This window comes from Aulostomus chinensis, chromosome 17 (assembly GCF_037954235.1).
Source record: "Aulostomus chinensis isolate RoL2024-O1b breed Wild chromosome 17, RoL_Achi_v1.0, whole genome shotgun sequence".
NCBI classification, from domain to species: domain Eukaryota; kingdom Metazoa; phylum Chordata; class Actinopteri; order Syngnathiformes; family Aulostomidae; genus Aulostomus; species Aulostomus chinensis.
Window position 1 is genome coordinate 20208577 of NC_141336.1, and position 26877 is coordinate 20235453.

Here is a 26877-nt window from a genome sequence, read left to right on the forward strand (position 1 = left end):
AGAGAAACGGTAACCTGAAATACACTGAGTAACATTCTCCTTTAACCTCAATCACATCACCCTGCCTTATCATCGAACCTGGTGCTGCTCACCTTGTGGTTGCGTCCGTGCTTGTAGAGCAGAGATATGATGGACTTGATGTGTCCTCTCTGGATTATGTTGAGGGCCTCAGGGCTTTCAATTAGAATGCAGTGGAGGACTTCAAGGATGCCTGCACAGCCGCAAATTAATCAATTAGGTAAATCCAAAGAAGACAAAGACACACCAGAGGACATTCTTTAACGAGACATATAGTCGGCATCTTTCCACCTTTCAGAGGAACATCAAGATACGGCGTGTGCATCTTTTACATTTTCTAAGTAAAAGTTCCCAGCAGTGCTATCTTTTTTACATCCTATAAGAGTCATGTCCCTGTTGACGAGTGCTAGACTGCAGTCAAAGGAACTTGATGGTTTTGTGATGTCTCTTTGACAGACATTTCACAAAGAAGTTTCACAAGAAGCTCCATAAGTATAAGAATGATAATGAGCATACCTGAAGAAGACTCGAGTCTCTCCAACTTGCTAACCAGCCAATCCAAGTTGTTGGAGAACTGAGTGCAGTTGTTCCTGTTCCCTCTAATTAACGCTGCTGCAAGGCAGAAAGAGAATGTGTCAAATCTTGTAGGAAAAAAAAAGGATTTTTGTTTTCCAAAGTAGTCTGACAGAGCTGAGAGCAGCAAAACAATGTCACCCAAAGTAAGACACGGTAAAAAGAGGTTCTGCTTTGACACTCTTTCACATATTCATTTGGATGACAGCAAAGATAGAGAGAGGGACCAATGCTAGGAAAAGGTATAAACACAGGTGAGGACATATACGCACTCACATATGTCCTAGCAAAAAGAAAAGAAAGAAAAAAAAGATGGGGTCAGGGAAGACAGGAGTGAGGCATCCCAAATCCACTTAATGCTGCGGCAGAGCAGGTGTGAGCTGGGGGTTACGGAGAAAGAGGACGTGGCAGGAATGCTAATACAAGGGGGGAATTAATATAAATAAAAAACCTGAAGAACACGCTTGGAGAGCAGGCGGGGCTTTGGAGAGGCAAGATTAAATATTAGAAGGACAGGAAATATTTAAATAATCACAAAATATTCATGTCTGCTGACTGTTGTCTGCACAGAAATGCATCACTTATGTTACAGTTACTCAAAGAAATGTTGCAGCCAAACATTGTTTTCATCAGACAGAGACAGAGACTTCTCTGCCAGGTCACTTTAGAAGAGAAACGTCTACTTGATTGAGCATATGGTAGCAGTGCAAGTGGTATTTGGAAAGGCTGATCATGATCACATCGGGCTTTGGGAACAAAAAAAAAAGAAGTAAACAAAACAGAAAACAGCATAAAGAGTGATAAGAATTGACACTCAAGCTACGGGTGACCATCTGTCAAGTAGGGGACATCCAGAATTGTTTGTTTGTTGTGTGTGTGTGTGTGTGTGTGTGTGTGTGTGTGTGTGTGTGTGTGTGTGTGTGTGTGTGATGACTGATCTGGTTAGTCTACTGCCCTGGAAGCACTTCACATAAACTGGAAAGCTTTATGTTTATTCAATGGGTCTCATGCCACCAGGCCTTTTCTCCAACAATGTGAGAATATGTGTGATTATTAGCAGAAAGTATTTATGGTGTGTGTGTGTGTGTGTGTGTGTGTGCGCATGTGCATGTTCATGTCTGCGTGCGTACGTTTGACTGCCTGAATTCTGCCAACATCAGAGTTTAACATTTCAGCCTGCAGTGACAGAAAGCCGTTACTTAAATACCACCAATTTCTACACCTCAAACGTCTCTGAAATTGATTGCAGTTGGGAGTCGTTCAGTGTTTGACATGTTTCCTACCCAGCAGCTCATACAGCAGGTTGAGAATGTCTTTCCAGGCTGCGCCGGCCTCTGGCCCGGCACACTCCATAAAGTGGGCCACACTGTTGTACACGTTCAGACGGTCGATGCAGTAGGATAGCAGAGTCAGCATGCCCTAAAAATGAATTCAAGACATCTAACGGTGAATAATTTGGACCTAGTATCCCTTCATCAATATATCAACCATTTGTTATACTGTATATATAACCACATTACACAGTAAAACCCCTAACTCGGGTATGAATGAAAAGCGCTCATTAATACATGAGCTTAATTTAGTGAAATCAACATCTGCAGTATTCAATTAGTCGAATGTCACGAACGCAGCCCTTATGGCTCTCCCCACCTACTCGGTGGCCACGTGGTGATTTATGGTACGGAGAAATATCTAGAGAGATCAGATATGCAAATGGAGGGCATAAAAAGACAACAACCTGATGATTTATAATGCCAGGGGGAAAAAAAAATCCAGAGTCAGCTGTCAGTGACAAATTGACCTTGTAAATGTAATATATGAGGGGTGGATCAGAGGTGTTCGGTGGATTATAATGGAACAGGTAAAAAAAAAAAAAGACAGAAGATGAACTGATGAAATGCATAATTTGCACGTACTGTAAGATGATTGCACTTAGTTTACATTAAAACTTGCCAGTGTTTGCTTGAGGTTATTGTGACATTCATTTTGTTGTTGCAGGCTGTCTGGCTCAGTACAGCGACTGACATTTCATAATTGGTGAAAGCTACTTAAATTCTCAGTGCTGAGCAGAAACCTTCATATCAGCCTCAGGAAAACTTCTAACTCCATAACTGCTGACACCTTTAAATGCAGCACCTTCAAATACAAGATGGCATTGAAACAATTGTTAATATACTTAGACTTTTTCCACCTGAATCACATGTATATCCACTTATTATAATTGCAGCACCCTCAAATCAAACTGAGATCAAACTAGACAAAATGAAATGACATATGGATTCTCAGTTTGCTTCGCTTTCCCTGATAGTAAAACTCACTTCCTGTTTGAATAGATTCTGACGATTTTTTAGGGAGCGCAGCTTAATCTGCCGTTCTTCATGCTCCAGCTCGGCGTCAGGGAGCTGGAAATAGGTGATGAGGTCATTAAGGGTTTGCAGCACCTCCTCGACAGGCAGGGCAACCAGCGCCTTGTTCTTAACACCCAGACAATCTAGGTCTCTGAGAAAGGGAGAGAGCAGAAACATCGATTCAGAGAGATGCAAGCTCTGATTTCCTTGATCATGTGTAGTTTTCAGACCACCATTCATCACCAGTGACCACAGTGACACAACACAAAGACACTTGAAATGGAAGGCTGCAGACACTTAAAGAGAGGCTGTGATGACTAACACAGTGTTTAGCCCACAGGTTCATCCATGCTGAAATGCTGATTTCCGCTGGCCTGCTAAAAATAGCTCCTGTCATATGCAGGGGGGGGGTTGCAGGGAGATGTGTATTCACAACCGCAGGGGAGGCAGACAGAGTCTCGCATGCTCCCGCCATGAGCACCCCAGAGCCCACCCAGGGGAGAATGGACCATTTAATAACAAATAATGGATCCACAGCTTCTATTTTCACAGCTCGCTGTGCCTGGCCGTGACGCTCCTGCAGTTTTTGCCATTTGGACATGCATGACTGGACCACTGAGTGAGCTGTCTGGGCCTGTGGCAACTCACTCTGTCAAAACTCAACTCAAAGCTTAACTCTCTGCTGTGTATGTTCACAATCTGGAGGGAAGTTTCATCAGACTGTGTAGACTCTAGCAAAGTCTGGGGAACTCTGAAATGCCTTTTTTTTTGTGGTCTACTTCAGTAATGTGGTGCAGTCTGGGACTCTTTGGTTTCATCATCTAGGGAATCATTCTGTAACATCATGATTTGTATATTTCAGACTACTTCACAGAAGAATGTGTTATCACTTGAATGGTAAAGTAGCTTTTTGGTAATGTTTCGTGGGCATACCGGATAAATCGCTTAAAAAGAAGAGTGGTGTTGCGGATGATGCGTGCCGCTCGGGATTCCTCGTGTTGACAGCGCTGCAGGGTCAAGCCGTCGTCCATGTGACCTTCTGAATGTAGGCATGCCTTTAGAGGTCGTGGCAGGGAAAGAAAGGATGTGAAACACAAATGATATAAGGCACTGAGGAAAAGGACCCAAAAAAGGGGGACATTAGACATTGACAGCACTGTAACATTGTCATGTTTACCACTAAGGATCATCTTAACTCAACTAACCCATCACACTGAAAGCTCAGGAATCTCACCCATGTGTTGTTGTAGTTTTAGTTGTTTTAGTATATTCTTAGTACTCTAAGATGGAGCCAAGTGCGCTTGTGTTCACTCACTCGTCTCTTGAGAGGACCCAGACGGGCCGATTTGACATCAGGTGCCTGGTAGGAGAGCCACAGTCCCGTGGCCACGTGCATAACGAAGCAGAGCGAGTCCCCGTATTTAATCTCTGCCACTCCCATGCCTTCGATGTCCCGCTTGGGGCTCTGCTCCAGCTTCTCCTGCACAGGGGAGGAGAAAATGAACATGTCAAAGCTGTCAGTGTGAAACGCTTGAGTACGCTAGCAAAATACAAACACATGCAAATACAAACCACCAACCAACTGTCAACAACATCTGCTGCTTCATGCTTTACCCATCACAGAGAGGGGAGTTTGTATTTGCTTTACTACAGCATCAGATATAACTGCACCCAGTTAGTGTAGCGGTCTATAACAGCCTCTGGTTTGGTTCCCCATGTGGCCTGCTCTGATCAGTCACCTGTTTGGGGGGAGGGGAACTGGGGAGAATAGCATCATCCTCCCACGTGTTACGTCCCCTTGGTGAAACTCCTTGGCATCAGGTGAAATGATGCAGCTGATGACTCTAAATGTGACGCAAGAAGCATAAGGCAGAACTCTCCGGAGCGGAAGAAAGGGTAGAGCAATGACCAGGACAGCCTGGTAGGGTGAAAAGCTTATATGCAACTGGGAAGAAAAACGATGGGAGAAAGACTAAAATAAAAAGGGGGGGGGGATCTAAATAATATAATTCGGCCCCAAAATGAAATGGAGTGTCTGATTATAAATAGTTGCCTTATAATAACTGTTTTAAATCTACACTGGAAGGGTCACTAATTGGCTCACAATCACTGATTACATCCAAGATTAGAGCTACTTGCTAGTTCAGTCACAGTCAGCAAGTTAAGCTAAATTAACCTCTATGCCATCGCTTTTACTGCTGCAATCGTGCTTGTAATTTCCATTACCCTTGAAAAATGGTTATTCCCCAGTTCAAGGATACTTGATGGTTCACTTACAAAGGTTCATAAGTGATCTTTTATAACTCCTTCTCAGTGGTGTTTAATGAGGAAGTGTGTGGTCAATCCATGTGACAGGTCACCCTGAGGTGTAAAAAGTGTAGACGTGTGTTTGTACCACGGAACGCGTGTTTTCTTGCCTTAGAAGCTCTGAAGCAGAAGGCGGTGGCGATGGTGTCTGACCTCTCACGGTCCTGGAGCACCAATCCCCTGTCCTCAGTCAAGGCCAAGTAATGACCGGTGGTGAGGTGTCGCAATCGGAAGGGTTGGCCCCAGCGGATGTGGCTCCCACTCCAACTAAGTAATAATGGATACGCATACAGAAACACAACCTCATATTAAAATGTAACACACAACCAAACACGTGCAAAGTTTTTTAAGCCCCAAAAGCCTAATATCCACTAATGAGTTGATCAAAATATTGCTGCCAGCTGTTAATTATCAAGCATGCCCTATGGTTGCATTGAATAATTAGAAAATAGCTGAAAACATTTAACTGATTATACAGTTTGATCTTATCCTTCAAGACATAAAAAAACAGGGTCAAAATATGGTACAATTGAGCCACATTAAAGAAAGAGGGAAACAGAAGGAGGGAGGAAGTAACAATGAGGACTCTGTGCTACTAGTTTGGTATCGAAGGAAAGGACAAATGGGTATAGAGATAAAACAAATACAGGGAAACAAGAATGCAGCAAGGGCTGAGGAAACAGGAAGAAAGAGAACAGATAACAGACCACGCAATTCCAAACACACCTGATTCGAAGTGGCTCCAGCCTCCACAAGGACCTGGCCTTGGCACCGGCTTTACCTGTCTCATAGTTGACTATCCTGAGGATACCAGAAAAACACAAGTGGGTGGTATGTCTGTGGATGTTTTAAACGTCTAGCCACCACTGAGATGGTCAAGGTCATTCAACCTGACCGAGAGAAATACCAGTGTTTTGCTGGAATCGGTCATCCTGATATTCACTGGGAGGACATTTGTCTCACAAACATACACCCATATACACATCAGTATTTACTCTGCCAGCTAACAAACAGAAACATGTGTGCCCTGATAACCCACAGCTACCCTGTCAATCAGAGATGTAGGTGACTGGGACCAAAGATAAAAGAAATGGCTCAATGTCCCCGGCGGCAGCTTGGAGCGTCTTTGATCTGTCCCACAGAGATGAATGAAGCCCACTGCCTATGTGGAATTTCAAGGACAACACTGGAGAAAAAGCTAAAGCTGGAAATTACTATCTAATCCAATCCTTCTGTGTTCTAAAAATAGACTGACACAGTGTGTGTATGCATGTGCATGTGCGCAGGAAGAATACACACATCCCGACGCCTTGCAGAGCGAGTATGGGCCTTGGCTACTGTTTTTGACCCACTTCAAGCCAAGTGTGGCGTTTACTGATGCCTGCCTTATCTGCGTTGGCACTGAGAAGCTATAGTGGAGCTAAAAATAGCACAGTAGCCATTATTGTTCCCAAGTGTTTGATGAAATGAGGTGGGTGTGGAGGCATGATGGGTAAATCAGAGGTCAGTTGGCATCTGATGTATCACATAACAGCTTTGCGATCACCAAAGTGGGACCCTAAGGGCTGAGATTCACGGGGTCTGTCTGCGATGTGTAACACGAGTCCAGTGACAGTCACTGCAGTCAATAATCATCACAATCAATCGGAGAAGCTACATCGGCCACATTTTTCAATGCTCTTTTTTTGCATGGGCATCTAGCATTTTAAAAGGCAAACTCCATAGAAACAGCTCAGTTGGGGAGGGGGGCAGAAAATAGAGATCTTATATTTTACTTATATCATTCAAAACTGCAGTATTTCACACCTCTGTTGCTCTTCACTCTGGTCTGATCCTGGGATGGTAACTACCTCGTCATGTCCGTGGAACAGCCTCATCACATGACCACCTAACAGATAACCTATTAGGGAGGGAAGCACATAAGGTTAAGATATTGGAAACATATTCTCATTGGCAGAACAGCAAGTGTTTATACACAAAGTGGTGACAATAAATGGATTTTGACACGCGGCCCTCCCATCCAACCTGAACCCTTACAATTATCAACAAAATATATGTCAGCAGTGAAAGGGGAAGACAACAGAGAAGAGAATGAAAGTGAACATTAAGATACTGTGACATCTAATTCCCCTCTCAATGCTGCATTCGCTGTTTGAGAAGTTATCGGCTCATGTACGGATGTACTAGAAACAGACATCCAAATTATTAGCTACTCAGACATGAGTAGATTTTCATGTAGCTATCAACAAGCCATATTCGTGAAAATGGGCAAGAGCCACATTTTCTTTCTTTCTCTGTTTCTTTGTGAAGTGTCTACCTTCCTCTATGTTGCTGCCAGAGCAGATGGGATGGACGTTCCACAGGGTCTGCATGAAGGACGCATCCACCTGGATGTTACCATTGGAAATGGATAGGTGCTGCAGGGCACACACATCACATATAGTTTACTCTCATCATACACTGCAAATCTATACATAAGGTGAGTTAGAGATTTCCAAGCAGTGGAAACATATACTGGGTCTGAATTAAAAAATAATGGCCTCAAAAGGTGGCTCAAAGTCAAGAGTGATATTAAAATGACTTAGGGCAGTAAACCATACCAGAATGTACCGGTCCAAAAAGGACAATAGAAAACACAGTTCTTTGATGTATATCTAGTTGAGCTGACACCCAACAAATGTTAATTATTTTTTAGGGCACTACAAAACTAACAGACAGGTTTGGATTCCTCAGGTTTGTAAACTGACAGAGGGTTTTGTTGTTTTTTTTTTTGTGGCAGCTGTAAAGTCCAGCGTAGCTTTGAGTCCTCCTGCAGCAGCCCTTAGGTGCTGCATGTCCCAACAAACCACTGTGTGGGTGACAACAGGGAACAGACTCCCAGCTTGGCGGTCTAGTGGTCATCTAGCCAGGCCCTTGCTGCCATAAACACAGCCTGGCTGTTGTCACTATCTCATGGTCTCATCATCATAGATCACAGGGAACATGCGATCCGTGGTGATGACATGTCAGCGGTGTCGTGCAAGTGTCAAGGAGGGGATGGGCAAATACTCAATGAAGCCTATCGCTGTAGAGGCCAGTTCAGTGGTGTGATAATCTTCACTAATGGCAGCAGGATGTGAGGATGTGACAAGGATGTTAACAGGAAAAGCTCTTACATCATGTAAAACGGCACTGGCAAAGTTCTAAAGAAGCCTCAACAACATGTTTATCATAATCCAACAAATCAGCAGCGCAGATCAGATGTTTCCTCGTGTAACTGTTGGCATTCAGAGGGGGAAAGTTGTTGCTCTCAACATTCAGTGGGATTTAAGCCTCTTGCAGGAGAGAGGTGAGGGGCGAGTGCAGCATGTGCTAACAGGATTGGGATAATCTGAAATTTTGTCACATCAGGGAAAGCAGCACATGCACACAGGCACACACACTGAACCACTGGGAAAATCCTCAAGCGTCAAATGTTAAATGATATAAACTTACAAGGTATCTCTCTGAAGACACGCTGACGAGGATGAGATCATCACCGATGCGCACCTTCTCTCCTTCTGATCTCTGTTTGGAGGCAGGATGGATGGTCCACCAACATGCCTCACCTGCAATCACACACATACACGCACACTGAACAAACAGATCATTTCTGAGACCACCCGCTGCACCAATATCCTCTGTATTTCCTAAGTATGTAATAAAGGGAGAGAAGGCACAGATAGGGTCATATTTGAATGCACCATGGCAACAGTCGTTACTGGTGACATCGTGGTGACTGCTCATCCGCTGCTTGTCTGAAATAAATAAGAATGCAAAAAAGAAGAGGGTCCAGGCATCAGGATACCACGACAGAAATATCAAATGTGCAGGAGAGATGTAATCGGTGCTGGCTAAAGAACTACACTGTATATCTACAGTTCACTTCTGGGACTATTAACTGAGATGCTGAATAGACACAGACTGAAATTTGCTCATGAACAAATAAGCTGTGGAGACAGAGAGATAAAAGAAGGAAGCGTGGCGGCGGGGTGGGGGCTTGCAGGGAGCAGAGAGAATGAATACACAGACTGAAAGAATCAGACAGAAACAAATACAGAGACTGACAAAGAGACACAGAGGCGAGAGAATAAAAGAGAGGGAAGAGATGGGAAAGCTGTTCTGTTACCTGTTGAATCCTCCTGCAGGCCGACATCAAAGGACAGCTTATCTGTCTGTGACCTTGATGTCTTCAAACAGGCCAGGTACTGTGGACAACACACACACATGCGCACACACACACACGCACACACATCCTGTCACGTATGCATCTGCAGGTGACCTTGCTCATGTGCCTCTGCTCATGCGATTGTCATGTACTTCAATTGTTGATGGCATTTAAATTTCAGGATAATCTTCCTGGAATTTTCTTTTCATGGGGGACAGTCACGGATCTCTTACCATAGAGCTGAATGAATGGCGCAGAAGGATGGCGTGTCCATAGAGCAGAGTCTTGTGGCCGCCGCTATGTGCTGCCTGAAGAGATAATTCACACACATAAACACACAGTTACATGTCAGTTCAGCCACATAAGTGACAGCTTCAGTATTTTCCCTCCAACTGCTTCAATTGACCTCTGCCTCTAAATGTTGACCTCATTGAGGACCTTCTCACCGACCATGATGACCTCAAGCTAGGGGCACGTACCTAAAGGGAAGGGATTTGCCACTTGATCTCGCCAATGAAGACATGCAATCTGACTTGCCATAGGAGATGGTGTATCTGGCTCCTGTATCCATGAACAAACAGGATACGGGCTCATCTTTCCAGCACTCCCACTGCGGGAATGTGGGAAGGATGCACAACTACTGTCAGTCTCTGATGCAATGTCAACATCAGCAGGGAATGGCTCCACCACATATGGGGTTGGGTTAAGATGCAGGAGAGGGAACAAATGATATCTCCACTAGTAGAGATGGTAAGGGTATTTTCTTGCTGGTTTTGTTCTGCAAGCATCTCCCATATTACTCACCTTCCTTATGAGCCTCTAGGAAGCATTAAGGTAAGAGAGAGCGTCATTATTCTGAGGTGTGCTGCCTGCCTACGACTTATTTTAATATCTGGTACAAAAGAGCAACGTTCTTTAATCCCATCCGATTGGCATTTTATAAAAACAACACTATTGACCCACAGTCAGGAAATAATCTCTAAAGCAATGCCAAAAAAAAAAAAAAAAAGTGACTAAAACTACAATGATAATGCTATGAATCTTCCAATGCTATGTCCAATGTGCAGATTTTTACAACATTACAGTTGTCTTGATATACACAAATCATGGCCTCGACAACAAACCACACCATCTCTGTCTTCTTTGTTTTTCTCTTTTCCTTTCTCTCTCTCTCTCTCTCTCTCTCTATACTCATCGACTGGCTACTGAGACAATAGTCGGCCTGTGTGATTTGATGCAGTTATTGTGCAGACTGCAGCACTGGCTTCCAGGCTTCTTTTGTGCTGCTGGCTACTGCTATATGCTGGCTGAGGTACTGAGCTTAATGCAGCGAGGCACATCTAGCTGCAATCACCACAACCAATAAACCTAAGACTCCCGCTCACTCCCTTCCACCCCGGCTGGGCAGTTGGTTATACTGATAGAGTGCAGCGAGGGAAATGGTGGCGCATATCAGTAAGAAAAATAATCTTCTGAACCTGATGACACATTGCAGCAAAAATTTAATACACCTGCAGCAAGTGAAATGAGCAAAGTGTATTAGCCTTGGCGTATTGAAGCATAAAGGTACTTCATCAGAAGATATAAGAGGAGAAAACGCTCTGCACTGTGTCTCTCATCAGCTATTGACCACAAGTGGCATCTTCATATCAATGTAAAGGCATGACATTTAGCTGGATGCAGCTTCCTGGTGTGGGAGCCCTGCAGCAGATTGTGTGTGTGTGTGTGTGTGTGTGTGTGTGTGTGTGTGTGTGTGTGTGGTCGCTCTGTTATGGTCCATCTCTTTTGCTCGCTAAGGGGGGGGGGGGGTGGGGGGGTGGGAAGAGGCACAAACTGAGCTAAAAGAATAAGAGATGGCAGTGATAGAGGAGGAAACAGCACACTAGAGCAGCACCATCTCTGACTAACTGACCCCATCATTTGCCCTTTTGACCAATGACTTCCAGGTCGACTGGGTCAGCAGATTTTAGATGGGTGACGACAAATTCAGAGCAGCGGCTGGTGGATATCGAGCTGCACGGGGGCTGGCATTTACACTAACTGTTCTTGTGTTGTCTTAGATCCCTGATGGTCCCCTCTGTGTCTTGGTGCCTTCCAGCTACAACAGCCTGGGCTACCAATTTACTTCAGCCACTGTGTATTGATAAGCCCATCTGTTCAAAGATATATTGATTTCTGAGCCTCAGCCGAGACATATTCAACCTCCATTTCCCCTTTAATGGTGCTTCCTTCTGTGACATTTTGGCGCAGGCGAAGAATGATGAATAGGCAGACGATATCGAAAACAGATAAATGTGAGTGGAGAGGACGCACTGAGGAACACGGTAAAACCAGCCATCCAGGCTTCCTAAAAGTCTCTGGGGGATTTGCTGCAAAGGCACAGACGGTGTGGGAGGCTAAGAGAAAGATAAAATGAGTAAATCTTCCGGCTAATCTTGCAGAAAGCATGAAACCCAACAATATTATGTGTTATGTTACATACTTAAAAATGTGCTTATGCAAGAGGAGCAAGGCTGGGCTAGTGGTTATATACATCCATTTGAGCCTTAATTTAGCGTTTAATATTTTGAGCAGCCCTTTTTCTCTGCTGCAGCTCATAATTCCCTGCCAGCTAGCTCTCACACTCCCCACAGCAGCAGCGGAACCAATGGTCTTGACTTCGTCATTCTGCTGCACAGACAGCCCACTGCGGCCACAAAGCTCCAGCCCTGACACATCCATTTATCTCCGAAGGCAAGTGAATGAATATGAGCCTTAACAGCTGAGGATTTATGAAAATCTCTCCATCATTAGCCATGTGGCATTAAAAGGGTGAACTGGCTAAAAGCTGAAAAGACTCCAAGTGATGCTGAGAGCTCTTCAATCACTCAGGAAGATTTTCCATCTTATTTCAGACATCTTGGTCTCAACTGCTTGCATCATCTCATAGCATCTCATAGCATTCAGCCAGTGTGAGTCAAGGAAGTGACAGATGAGTGGGGCTTAAAACAAATGATGCCGCTATGAGCATCCATCTGAATCCCCTGAGGACGGAACTCATGTTAATCTGACGCTAATCCAGCATTGGTGAAAGTAAGATGGGTGAGAAGTGATGTATGTTAGGAGCCTAACAAAACTCTATTTGTCTCTGTCAGGTTGGAGCTCAGACACTATCTACACAGCCAGTGTACACGAAAAAAAATCCATACCATCATCAGTTATTTCAAAGCAGTGACGCGGGGGATTGCATGAACCACACCTTCTACTGAAAAGACAAATGTTAAGTGGTGATGTGTTACAGCGAACAAGCCATCGGATGTCAATAGGGTAAGTTGGGAGACGTTTTTTTTTGCAACTAATCTACGTTGTCATGCATTGGGAATGAGAGGGGAATGGTATGAGTGGTGAACATACCCATCGATCCGGGCCACGGGTCTATCATGTGGAAGATGGGAGATTATACACAGAAAATAGAAGATAAAGATGGTATCATTACACATCTGTCATAGGAATGAGGCAGACCACAACATCAGGATCAAAAATGACAAATTCCATTTGTCTTGCATGTTGATTGTTTTTCCTTTAAAAGAAACTGCGAAGGTACATTAAACTTATGAGCTAAAGTGCACCAGGCACTTGAGGAGGGGTTGCAGTAATGCCAGCACATCTCCTTCAGCCTCTTCAGTATTCATGAAGGCCCGGACCTCAGCAGCTGCAGTCCTCAGGTTGCTAGGGTAGGACTATTTTACCTATTAATATGAACAGTAAGTGACTTGTACATTTCTGACATTAAACCTTTTTTCTGGGGGGTCGAACATCCAAACATACTGAGATGTACAGACTGACTCACAGATGGAACATGAGGAGTTTCTGTACAGCATCTGCATGTGTTTGTGTGTGTTGCATCATGACACTCACCCCTTCACTGTTCTGACCGCTTTTAGCCAGCATTTCCTGCAGGGCCCGTACTGACAGAGACTGTTCCAACACGAAGGTACAGATGCACAGGTCTGGAGGAACATACTGCAACAGCAGGAAAGTGGGACTCAAGTTAAAAATTAACGCAGCAGAATGTTCGCACAAATGAGGTTTTCAGGTTGCTTTTATTTACTTTGCAAACAGAATTCTTTTGTGCTCTTGGCAGATTTTTAGAGCATATAAAAGTGGGGCTGTGACAGACAATACAAGTGACATTTACAATTTGTCCTTGCAGCAATCACAGAGTGTGGAATCAACAATTAAAAGGAAATCAGCAACTCCAGTGGAGGCTCACTCTTCCACATCTAACTTCTGTTACTTAAAAAGATGAAAGAGTGGGACATTTCAGGAGTAGTAGTATATTATTTATCCATTTCCATGTGATGAAACTGTTGAAAATATGTCACCTCATTTGAAGCCACCAAGATGCAATAGGGCTGCAAATTAGTGTACAAGCTGATTAGGTGCACATTAATTGTAATGTTGCTTGCTGGTATAGTATTTATGTGCAAATAAACACAGGCTGTAAAACACCATCAAGAGTACAACGCACTACAGGACATCCTCACCTAAAAATCAAGCTAAGATTGCTAATGTGAGAGCAGCTGCTTATCAGTACTGGCCCAGCGACCACAGCTGACTCCCCCGCCTTTCATCAAAGCCTGCTTTGATTTAGGGGGTCAATTACTTTATTCCATATAAGAATAACATCCATATATTTGGAGGAGGCAACAGTCTCACTCATAAAAATCTGTGCTGACTGCTACATTTTTTACTGCACTTGAACCAAGTTCACCTCAATCAAGCAAATCATATTCATTAAAAGGAACTTTAATAGTGGTATTAATGTAGCAGTCAGATAAAGAAGGTCTGAGGAGAAACAGAGAACATCCAGAATCCTGGTCTAAAACCGGGTTACAACCAGATGGGACAGAGGAGGATCGGGCTGAGTCGCTGACAGAATGAGGGGAACAGGAATGCAGATATTGTGAGGTGTGGCAACAAGATAAATGATACCTACCCCAACACCCTCCCTGGCCTCATTATGATCACAAAAACTCTTAAAAGTGGTGGATTCTGACCTTATTTGCAAACTTCTAACAGCCCAGATTCAGGATCACCAGGACTTAAAGTATGGTAACTTGACTACTGAAGTGTGTGTTGAAGTGCAGATGTATATAAATGCCAATTTGATGAAATCCAATGACCCTGACACAGACATTTGCAAACACTTCAAGCACATAATTTAGACATGCATTTGCATAATTTATTTTGTGAGAACATGAATTTATTTGAACCCCACGTCTTACAGAGTGCTGCAGGAATAACTTATTTTTGTTGGCCAACTGGGACGATTAACCTAACATGCCAGATACTTCTGGGTATATCTGGGTATATCTGTAAAGTCCTCCAAAGAAGCTCTTCGGAAAAGAGAAAACACTTTGTATGCAGGAGATTGAATCAATCATCTGTGTATCACAGTCTATCATGGGCTAAGTCAACCAATCAGATCAATAAACTCACGTAAACGCTGAAGCCAGCCTGTGGCACCATCGAGAAACGCCTTTGGCGGCATTCCTTGCTCTTATTTTAAAGAAGAAATAGTCCCCACTGCTGACGTAACTGATGCTACAGTAGCGTCTAAGCTAACCCCTTCAGGAACTGCCAATTTTCCACCCTTTCTCTTAAAGGGATGCCTGCACTGCCTGCAGGAAGCTTACTTGACCACGGGTTCCCGCAACCAAAATCAAACGGGATGTTACACATGGGGTTTTGAATTAATGCAGAAAATAATCTATGGTGAAAAGTTTTCATATGTTGTTTTGTAAGAGAATCATCAATAGCAGCCAAGAGACAGTAGGATAAAGATTGAAAACAGGGAAAAACATCTTTGCTAGTTCTCTTCCTACCACCAACTCTGTCTCAATTCCTATATTATATGTAGAATCTGGTTGCCTGGCAACCTCAAAGTGATGACAGATGACTCTAGAAACCTTCTTTTTATTTTTTGCACATGTTAAACAAATTAGATGCAATATTTTACATGGATGGTGCCACTAAACAGATTTGAAGTCTTTTGACACAGCCAAGCTCATTTCCAGTGTTTACCAGTTTTCATATGAAGCTAATCACCTCCTGGATAAAGCTGCATCAACACATCAGCAACCTACCCTTGACAAATACACATATATCCAAAACACATCTAACACCCCTTCAAATAAAACTTTAGGTATGTACAATCACATATCAGATAAATCGATGTTCATCTAAATTGATCCTGCATGGTCACGAGAAGTGTGATACAATTTTCACGCAACATCTCAGCCATTTCAGAAATCATTTCAAGAGGGACATCCTTCCCCTCCCTGCTGTAAGCGAGACGTTTCTCTCACTGCTCTGCACTACCCAACTGTTTCTCCAGCAAATCATAATAAAGGGTCTGAAGGGAGGCAATCCAGCCCCACCCTCATTTCTGTAGGTGACTAACAGCTGACCTTTGCCATATTCATTAACCACAGTAGGTGGGGGGAGAAAAAGGCCTGGAGGAACTACAGGCCAGCACATCTTCAGGCTGGTAAAAAAAAAAAAAAAAAAAAAGACCATAGGAAGAAATGACGCCTCTCAAAGCAACAAGAGGCAACATTGATGTTAGTGGAATACTCAGGGCTGTAACTGAAGTTATTACAAAATTAGACTCAACAACAGCAGTTTAACAAGAACAGGAGTACGCATGGCAAATACTTCGGGCTTCTCATAGTCATTCTAGACAGGAGGGGGCACCACATCTTCAGGTGACCTTATTTTTCCTGTTCAGCTGTGTTAAAGGGGTAGTTGGACTGTTTGTCAGTCGTAAGTATAAGCATACATCTAGAAAACCGCCTTGATAATGTACACACAACATACACAGCATCAATGTCATTATGAACAAATGGCACCCCCTGCCCCCCCCCCCCCGCCTCTTGTCATATGATTGGGTCTGTGACTGGCCAGACCTGCTGATTTTACATCACAATCAACCAGCTTCTCACAGTCTGACTGATGTTGCCCTTTAGACTGAACAGAGTTTAAATCAACCTCACCCTGTCAAGTTGCTTCTGGGCGCCTCTTCTAGACTAGTACACCAGGAAAAGAGGCATCCTATCCAGCCGGACAGGCCCACTTCTAAATTGCCATCTTGTTGGTTTTTTTTGTGGGTTTTTTTTCCCCTCACCTCACAACCGACGATCCCAAAGGTGGGGTGATGCCTTTTCATAAAACAAGCAGGCAATGAAGACAGAGTGCCAGATGGGAAGAACATCCATCACACCTGTCAGGTGTAATTACCATTCAATATGGGGTGAAAGACTCACCCCCCCCCCCCCATAAAGACACACACACACACACACACACACACACACACACACACACCCTCTTACACAGCCTGTTTAAGTCAGGAACACCGTCGCTATTTAAGTGCACAGAGATGGAATGAGAACCCACAGCACTGAATCCACACCTGTGTAACAGAGAACAACAGGAGTCACACACACTATTGTGTTTTCACGTCAAACCTCTGTTTTGGAATGCTTTATACATTCACTTGCTCTGTTGGCAAGACCCTGGCGCTGTTTGGGTCTGTGGGAACAAGCAAAGTGTCCTTATTTTGAGTCATGTTTAAAACTGCAGAATCTGAGTGTTTTTTTGTTGGTTTTTTTTGTGAGAGCTGCTGGAGGTCAGGCAGGACTTGTTGAAAGGAGAGAAGATACTAAATGCCCGGAGTGCATAGATCCTCATGTTGTCCCTGAAAAACATTTTCCCCCACGCAGCAAATGCCTGGCTTCAGTGAAATTTCTCTCATACAGTACTAATGGATTATGATTAAAAGACAATCAATGTGGAAAAGCCTATGAAGGCTTCTGTTAACAGGCAATAGGAAAACACTAATGCCAGATAATCAGAAGAGCAACAGGGGTAAGTGAAAGGTGAGCGCATCAGACATTTATTCTGAATAGCTGAATCTTGAATGTGTTCATGAAAAATAAATCATTTTGATTTGTTACATAAAAGTACATTAAGGCGGCTGCACCCTCTGATTACAACTGCAAACAATTAAATGTAAATTTGCACTTCCTTGCATGAACTTGAAAAGTGCGTCAGCAGATACAAACGTTCTGCTCAGCTGCAATAAAGCTGTAGGCAATTACAGCTGAGGATGTTTATGAAACAATCCATCAAATACATCCAGGGGCGTAATTTCAGAGAATTATCCGGTGACAGCGGGCCCACAGAGATGACACGTATTCCCTGAACCCCTGGAAGAAAAGCTGGCTGTGAGAAAAGCTCATCAAGGAGACTGCGGTGGATGTGAGCTGTTGTTCCTGCTTTGATGAAGTGCTAAGCTGCCTTTCTGCTCGCCTCCGCTTGGTTTCACTGATGGTTTGCTGGACCTGCACGAGAATGAACTAAATGGATGTTTGGTTTCCACGGTTCCGCTTCACTTTTCTACAAACTGCCTAATGAGATATTTGTTGATTGTATTAGTATGTGTGTTAAAATAAAGGTCATTAAACAACTGCAGAGAAAAGAAACTAACTCTTATTAAGTCATTGATTTCTAATCAAGGACAGCACACTGACGCCATGCATCTCTGTCTCTGAATATGCGACAGCGGTGTCATGGTGCTTACCTTTGCCTCAGATGTTGGCTCCAGGTAACACAACCTATTGCCCAGCCCCTCGGCAGCCAGGCAGAACTTGCGATTCTCCTTCTGGATACAGGCCACACACTGGAGCACCACTTCATCATCCTGTCAAGACAAAAACGGACTTCAATCTGTGTGTCTATGCATGAGGGTTTTGTGTGTGTGTGTGTGTGTGTGTGTGTGTGTACAGAAATTGTGAGTCTGTGCATTATTTCCCCAGAGAACTGCAACTTAGCCACACATTTGCTCACTGTTGGAAGACTAGTCTCCTGCCGAGGCCACACACAATATTTTCTGTTATTAACATCTAAATACTTGTAAAATTCACTACATATTCCTCAATTAAATTACACTGAGAATGAATTAAAAAAAACAACAACCTTGCAATCAGTGGAGGTATAAGTAAAGCTCCACCCTGTGTTTCTCGTCAATAACAAATCCAATAAAAAAGGCTGTAACTAATTGATCGCTAAATCCTCTGTGCAGCAGACATCCATTGCCGTCCAAAAGCAATTAGAAGCATGTCAATAAGCAATACATTTGCACTGGATGACATATGTTTGTTTGTCATGATTAACATGGAAACTGTTGAGTCAAGTCTGTTTTAATCACTCTTGAGAGAATCACATCTGAAAATAGTCCACAACAGATACATCTATTGTTCTGTTTACCTCTGTTGGTTTGGGAAATTGTTGGTTTTGATCCTGTTAAAGAGGTGTTACAAAAAAAATGTAATATATCTGCTGAGGCGTCCTTGAGCAAGACTCAGAATCCCAAGACGATCTAAGATGAATATACATGATCATTTAATATTCTTCAAGCATATACTACAAATATAAACCTAAGTACTCAAGTACACCATACTGATAGTTGACATATATTTTCCCCTCCTATAATGTTAGCCCTTTTCCTCTGCCTGGGCCCAGCTAATAGGGGGGTTTTCCTCTCTAAATGGGATGATCAAACACATCCAAGGCTGATCCCTTTCAGCCGACTCAATCTCTTTCAGACTATTTACACTATTTATATGGCACAAATTAGGTTTTAGCGATTGATTGGAACATTCGAGGATTAAAAAGAAAATAATGGCCTGAGTAAATGAATGCATTTACATTGTAAAAGAAAATACTGCACTAGTAATTACGAGAGAGCGCGCCTGGCGCCTGGCCATTAATTTGTGGGAATATCTGGACAAATGATTATGTTTTCAGAAATTCTTCGCACCAACTGAATCCATGATGCTTGCTGTCAAATCCTTTATCGCCATGCTGAGACATGTAGCCAAATGCAAATGCATGCATTTTGTTTAATTTCGGCAAATGTGTAATATTCAGTGTAATCAAACCAGAAAGCATTTATCAGAGCGATGGCATCCTCTCCAGCTGTTCAATCATTGCGATTATATGAGTGAAGGCGGATGCAGCATCTGCAGAGCAACTGCATCCTTTTGTGAGCCCAACTTACATCTGATACTGTTGTTGTGTTAATGTGTTGCTCGTGTTTATCATGCTGGCCCTTTAAATGCTGAAATGGTAATAGTTTCATGATAGCAGAGCAAGCGGAAATCTGCTGCTATGGGATGGTAGTGGGGGGGGGGGGTGGTGGTCTCTTCGGCACAATGGCCAGCTGCATTATTTAATGTGAGGGAATTGTGCTTACAGCAAAGTGCAGCAGTAGTACAGTCATAGTAACAGTACACAGTGCAGCACTATATGCGAGAGAGAGAGAGAGAGCGATGAGAAAGATGGGCATCTTCCTGTATGAAAAGGAATGTGCATATAAAGATTTGCTTTCAACATCTGGGTGATTGCAAGCACGGCATGGAAATCAATATGGCAGACCTCAGGGCTCCACCAATGCATGACATCGTTTGTTTTTGTTTTTTTTTGTTGCGTTGGTGCTCATGAGTGCGTCATATGCGGTTCAGAGATTTAAGTTTGAGGAAAAATGTGACACATTTTCTATCAAAACTTTACCTCCAACTAAAGACACACAGAAACTAGGTCAGGACCCAGTAAAGGCTGGACCGTGTTGGTCAGTAGTTGTGACCTGGATGTTCAGTTCTGATCTGTGGTTTTACAGTGGTCCATTTGATATTTGTTGTTAAAAATCAACATCAACACTGCAACACTTTAACTACTATGAGAACTGCAGTACCTCACAGGAGATAGAAAGACGCTGCTTAATATCAATACTATCTTCTCTAGTAGGTTCATCAGTGGTAGTAAAACATCATTCTAAAGTATTATCACATTTCAAGACTGTTCCTAAATTTAAAAAAAAAAAAACCCACCTCTACTGACTTCTGTATATGTTATTCTGAGCTGTTTCTATTGATATTTCCATTCCAAAATGGTGGAAGCTCTGTTGTCAACAAAAATCTGGTGATTCCCCTCTTGGCCTTGTCAAAGCAGGGATTGTCCCGGGTCTTTGTCCCCTTCATTCTCTACGGACAGGCCCCTCTGGGTCTTATTGATATGGCATGGCGATGAAACTCCAGTCAAGCAATTCAAGTAGGCATCAGTGCTGATCAAATAGGAATCAAGATTTTGTAACTGCATTACCCTGTTTCTCACCTCTAATGTCAAACATACTCCGGTGTTATTTAGCCGTAAAATTAGATTGTTTCTCTCATGGAAACCATGTTGGAATAAGATGGAAATGAGCAGCAGCCAATGGGAAAGTCCAGCGCTCGACAGCTGAGCAATGGCGTAAAATCGATCAACTCAGGAGCAACTCGGCAACGTTCATGTTTATAGACCTGGCCACCTAGTCCAGCCGAAAATACTGAGCGCAGGAGAGCCAATATCCTACCCTTCCTGATAACAGTCACATCATTTTTAACGACCGATCATGTTATGACGAGATTATTTAATCACTCTCAGATTATCCCATTAAAAAAGGACCCAAACTAGTGAGTGATGGCACTGCTATTTATTTTAATTGTCAAACTCTCCTCAAAATACTATTTTTACTTAAAAATAAATAATTTTCTAGAATATTCCAGCAACCTCTTACAGCACTGAAACAAAAATGACAAACCTAAAAAAACAAAAAAAAAAACACTACATAACAACAAGTTAACGATCCCTCGATGACTGAGCAAACTCAGGCAGAAATGTCTGGAAACTAATAGACAACAGTATTATCATGTACATTATGACAAACTTACACTGGCACAGTCAAGCATTGCACAATCCTTAGTAACCTACTTAATAATAAATAAACATTCAATAAATAATGTATCTAGATTTAATCATATTGTCATGAAAACAACACAATAACATTCTACAATGTTATGCTGACAGCTATAACAGTCTGCTGTCTCGTGCCAGCCCCTTGTGTACAAATGTACAGGTGTGGTCCCTCATTATAATTTCTAGTATAAATGGACAACAAAAGAGTGAATCGAATTACAGGTGATATGAGAGAAACTTATCTTTAGATCTCGTATCTGAGAAAGAGAGAGAGTGAGAAAGAGTGAGAGAGAACAATGTGCACTTGTCAGTGACACCTGTATCCGCTAACAAGTTATATGTCAACAAACTGCAGCGCATCGATAGGGTCCGCCTGCCATAAGCCTCTCAATGAGCACACTCGACTGTGTACGAGCAATAAAAGAGCAGCCATACAAATTAAAGGATTTCTGTAACGCTGTTCCACTCAGGACCATTCTCGTCACAAACAACAGCAAATATAGAATCTTGAGTAGGCCTTTTAACAATTATCTTTGGTGGAATAGCTTAGTGCCGGGGGCTTCTGTGTCACACTAGGAAGTACAAGCATATCAAGAGCAACTTAAACCACCAAAGAAGCCGGCATGGTGTAAACAGCAATATATACTGGCAAATAGATGAGGATAAAACAGATAAATAGATAACGTGAATAAATACACATATGCCAGAAGTAAAAAAGACAAGAAATGTTTCAAAAACAACCATTTACTCGTGAACATCGTGCTGGGTTAAAAGGAAAAAGGCATGTACAGCAATTCAAAGAGGAGCTGGGAAGGCGGTGTGTGTTTTAGCAGGAGCTCAGTGTGCGGATTGATGGCTACTCTTTATATCCACCTTTGTTCACATGCAGCTGTGACTGATGGTGTTAAGACACTTGGAAATACACTTTATGAAATTAGGACTGAGACACGGACTTTGTGACTGTTCATCTGTAATGTTTTGGGTTTTTTTGCTATATCAGCTCCTAACCCGTATTACCATGGTTACCAATGTGGTTTTGCAAGTTAGGACATTTCTGTAATGCGGGCCCAGAAGTACTTGAGATACCATTGAGTGCTGGAATTGATTGTGCTTTTCATGAGCGAGACTCGGATCAATAAGAAAATGTTATTCAACTCAGATGCAGATTGAAATGAATATGTCAAATTAACACTCTCCCTGTTGAGGCAGCGAGCAGAGAGTTGATTCGGGGCATATAAGGATAGCATTGATCCACATATCACATTCTTGCTTGTCTGAGTGGTGTGGAGACACACACACACGCATGCATGCACACACACCACAATCTCTTTAATCAGAGAGGCTAACTCGTGTCTTGGCTTCTGTCTGTCCCCCAACTGGCCTGGTTCCTCCATCTCACCCCCACACTGAGGTCCAATTAAATATCTGACATGGTCTCTATCTCGCGCTCTCTTTTCTCTTTGTCACCAGCATCCCCTGGTGTACCTGACTGCTACAGAGGAGGGGGCGGGGGCACTCGCTGATATCAATCATTCATAAACTGAGGCACTCGGTGATGTCTGCCAGGATGGAAGGAAAGATAACGCTCTCCTCAATTTAGAATTGGTCAGTTTAAATTTTAAAAAAGAAATGTAGGCAAACGTGAGGACTTGGTATTGTCTGCCTGCTATAGTAACTCATCCTGAGGAGAACAAGACTGTCCAAACAATGTTTTTGGAAATCTGGTTAAAAAAAATCTTGACACTTTCGAAACAAAGGATTAACAAAGTCAAGGCATGACCTGCAAAGTCAACAGATTTGTTTGTGTGGACATGAAGTTGTTGAGATATTCAGCTTGTCTACAGTGATGAAGTGATGATCGTCCTCGAGGCATGCTGCCATGCTGGCTGAAAATGAGGCCGCATTGAGTTACAGAGGTTATTGGAGCAACAAGCTTGAGTTTGATGTCAAAGGTCTCCGGATGTCATTAATGGAAACATACATCATCAAATTATCTGAAAACACAGAGACATGAGTTGAATCTCCAAGGGCACCTTGAGATTGAATTACACTGGAACACAATACTCCCCCTCTCACTCGTGTTCCTTTATACTCATTAAATCTATGCCTTTGTCATTTCCACTGAGTATTTGTGTGTATTCACTTCTAAAATTAGCGCAAGATCTACCTAGTTCCGATGAGACTTGTGTGAGTGACGCTAAAGCATATCAATGAGCATTGTGTCATCACAGCGCAGCTCTTTTTCCAGGTTTCAACCTCGCTCCACAGATGCACAGGGAAAACGTGACATCGGTGTAGATGTCTGCATGGTGACATCAACAACACTGCAGGAAGCCAATCCCTGGTTTGAACCGTGTACAGAGGCAAGGCTTGGACCGGGGCCCACCCGAGCTGAGCTCCTCCTCTTTACATCCAAATCACACTGTTAAAGTGCAGCTCAGTCTCCTTCAGCATCACAGCGCTGCCAACTCTCACACATCCCAAACTGTCTCATGCTGACCAAACAAATGTAGAACATTTCCTGTGAGTTTACGAAATAGCTGTGACCATCACACAGCAGCAAGACTGATTCATGCGTCCCCAAAATGAGAGTGGTGCTTTTTAAGCATTCAAATAGCCTTATAAACCTAAATGGTTTACAAAGATTTAGTGAAATCGATTAGCGGTCGTGCTCAGGATGAAACTGAGCACTGTCCGTCCAAACAACAACATCCACACAATCCAAGACGATAATGTTGATGCTTATTTGAGTCGTCTTCGTTAACTTTTTTTCTGATTTAAAAAAGGAATGAAACAAAAACGTAAGTGGTGCAATCACTATGAAGGTCTGTTTTCTTCCCTGAGTTTTACCTCTCAGGGTAATTACAGCTCTTAGCGCTGGAGATGTTTGAGGCCTGAAAAAGAGGACTACACTTCCTAGGGGCTATTGGAAAACATGCCATCTGCTGCTATATTATGGGGTGAAAGATACATTTTGTAAAAAATATTTGTATACAATTATAGGTTTTTACATTTGGGGTGCTTCTTGTGTCCTTTGGGACTTAAGAGTTTCAGAGGTGCTATCTAACCCTAGGATTGAGGTAAGCAATGTTATTGTTTGTATCAGTGTGCATGTTTCGACTGCACAGATCATTGCGTAATATCAGGATGCACTGAGTTAGTTGGTGAACATACAGAAGGTTGTAGGACCACCATTTGGTGTCATGACCAAACATAGCCAATGTTAAATCTTTTTTTTTTTTTTGTCAGGGACAGTCCAATGTATACGAGGCTTGAGTCTCAGATGTAAACTGGCACAGAAAACTGTATCTCACCATTTCAACTGAATTTGAAATATCCGTTCCAAGATGTACGACCCAATACAACAGAGGCAAATGGATTACACAAAAAACATGGAATTCAACAGCAACGTCTTTGTAGTCCAGATATTTAACATAGTGTCTACAGGTTTCATTAAAACTATTCTGCTGTAACCACCCAAACGTAACTACCCACCTATTCCCAACCACGAGACCTACATAAACAAGGGTACGTCATAGTCCAGTACTGCCTGAGGCCTGACCTTAGTGTTGCCCTGCAATGATGACACAGCTTCTAAATAAATTATCATTAATGATGATGCTAAGGAGTGATTACAGAGTTCAGAAGCAAATAGTGGGTTGTTATGGCTTGAGGAAAATATTATAGCTATTAAAAGTGTGCAATTATTGAAAGAGCATCTCTGGTTCTCCTTTTTCTTCTCAGTTCAGCTTTTGCGTACACTGCTGCACATACCCTGCACTCCTGACAACAAAGATGAGAAGTTTGAGGAATGTAACTCAGTGTTATTCAGTTCCTGTTTGACAAAGCTTCACAGAAGTTTGAAAGCCTTTGCTTTGAAGAGATGTGCAGCGCAGTACTTGCCATCAGCTCATGGAAAAAGACTTGTAACACCTTATCATGCACCATACAGGGTTTGTGCTTTGGCAATGTCTTCTCAAGTACACCCTGGAGGCAATACAATAACAACTGCAAAGTTGGAGTCACAAAATATCTTCGGAGAGGAACAGAGTCCGTGTGCAGGAAAACAGAATGTTTCCTTTTTTTTAGAGCACTGTGAGCCTGAGTGGGATGCCAAGTGAATTACTCCAGTATTTCATGTGTTGCTCCATTGCCTCCCACAAGGCTTGCATTTCCCCTGCTTGCATTATGCTACCACCCAACACTCATGACATTCCCACTACTGATTGCAATTCATTTGAGATACTGTATCTCAACTTTACAGCATCACTGCCGCAAAGAAAATAAACACTGCATAATTAACACTTTAGTAGAGTGTTACAATTCCCAAAAGACAGGAACAACATGACAAGCGGTGTCCTTGTTAACGTGTCTCCCAAGGATGCTGTGACACGCAACAAAGCCAAAGTGGCAAATACAGTTTTCTAAAAAAGCTTTTGTGATAGCCTGGAGTCTGAATGCACGAATTCATCCAACAAGATCTTTTTGTGTGTGTGTGAGTAAGTTGATACATACGTACAAGAGGAAGTGTATAGAAGAGTGCATAAAGACAAGGCAAGAACACCTCCCATTAAGAGGACACTGCCATTGCTAAGTATATCCCATCAAAGTAAAGTAGAGTTGTGGTGATAAAATCCAGACTCCTCTCCTGCAGCTACAGCAGAGTTCTGCTCTCTGACTCACGCTTTGAGGTCAGATTTGTTCTGGCTACTTAAGATTACATCTGTGCCAAAGAATCTGGCGAATAAAACAGAAATTGGTCCAAGGGTGGCACCTCTGAGGCAAGGTTGATGGGTAATGGCACCAGAGGTGAGAGGAAAAGACAGGACGGGATAAGATGGAAAAAAATCCTGTCTACAGGAGAACACACAGCAGACCGCAGCATGTGCCTGCTCTTGCCTTTGTCCCCATGTGACACTGTTCTGGGTAATAAGTCTCCAACATCACCAGGGGCGTGCTGCCAGTCAACACTGTACAGAGGCTGACTCACACACAGAGTCTTTGTTCTGGACAAATTGGTACAGCTGGTCAGGCACTGCAGAACAAAATACATCTGGGCAGTGGTTTCACCCCCTACAAGCTCTCTCTCCGCCGCATTCTCCTCTCACATCCACTCACCCACTGTAGGCGCAGAACAAGGGCAGGTGTTTCCCTTATTAGAGGGCAGGATCATGAGAGGACACCGACAGACTCTAATGTTACCTTCACATACTACATGGTAAATGCAATATACATGCCGTATTCCTTATCACAGAGAGGCGGAGTTTCTTTTAAAATCACCAGAAACGACTTCTCCTTCCAGTCAAAAATGTGCTTTACTTTTTCTTCCAACTGTTGAATGTTTGAGCTTCGCTTTGCAGAATAATGATGTGTGTGCAGAATTTAAAGGTTGCTGTGTAAATTTCTGAAATCATTGAAAATCGTACCCTAAGAGGCAGGCCTTCGAGCAGGATTGGTGACATCATAAATATTTTGGGAAGCTGAGAGGATGGACTTTATATAGAAGAAATCTTGCATCCAGCAGTCAAATAAAACTTATTTGTATATTTATGTATTCTAGACTTTTTAATGAGGGATAAAGGTAACTGGTGTTTTAAAGGTTTTAATGCG

At 42.8% G+C, this 26877-nt stretch overlaps 1 protein-coding gene across 9 annotated transcripts in view; it reads right to left on the reverse strand.

Annotated features, from left to right (window-relative positions):
- The window catches only part of LOC147246705 (ryanodine receptor 3), a 98497-nt gene that overhangs the window by 56587 nt on the left and 15033 nt on the right, over positions 1–26877 (reverse strand). For 4 of the 9 annotated variants that reach the window (XM_086183419.1, XM_086183412.1, XM_086183413.1 and 1 more), the window contains exons 2-18: positions 18056–18175; positions 13330–13434; positions 12826–12846; positions 10237–10251; positions 9666–9740; positions 9394–9472; positions 8721–8833; positions 7564–7663; positions 7053–7146; positions 5973–6047; positions 5357–5513; positions 4255–4419; positions 3873–3994; positions 2910–3090; positions 1875–2010; positions 535–630; positions 93–211 (exon numbers count right to left, since the gene is read on the reverse strand). In XM_086183419.1, coding sequence (XP_086039545.1) covers positions 93–211; positions 535–630; positions 1875–2010; positions 2910–3090; positions 3873–3994; positions 4255–4419; positions 5357–5513; positions 5973–6047; positions 7053–7146; positions 7564–7663; positions 8721–8833; positions 9394–9472; positions 9666–9740; positions 10237–10251; positions 12826–12846; positions 13330–13434; positions 18056–18175 — 1773 coding nt within the window. Of the gene's footprint in view, positions 1–92; positions 212–534; positions 631–1874; positions 2011–2909; positions 3091–3872; positions 4050–4254; positions 4420–5356; positions 5514–5972; positions 6048–7052; positions 7147–7563; positions 7664–8720; positions 8834–9393; positions 9473–9665; positions 9741–10236; positions 10252–12825; positions 12847–13329; positions 13435–18055; positions 18176–26877 lie in introns of those variants that run through there. The other 5 variants (XM_086183417.1, XM_086183414.1, XM_086183418.1 and 2 more) reach the window with 3 other exon arrangements.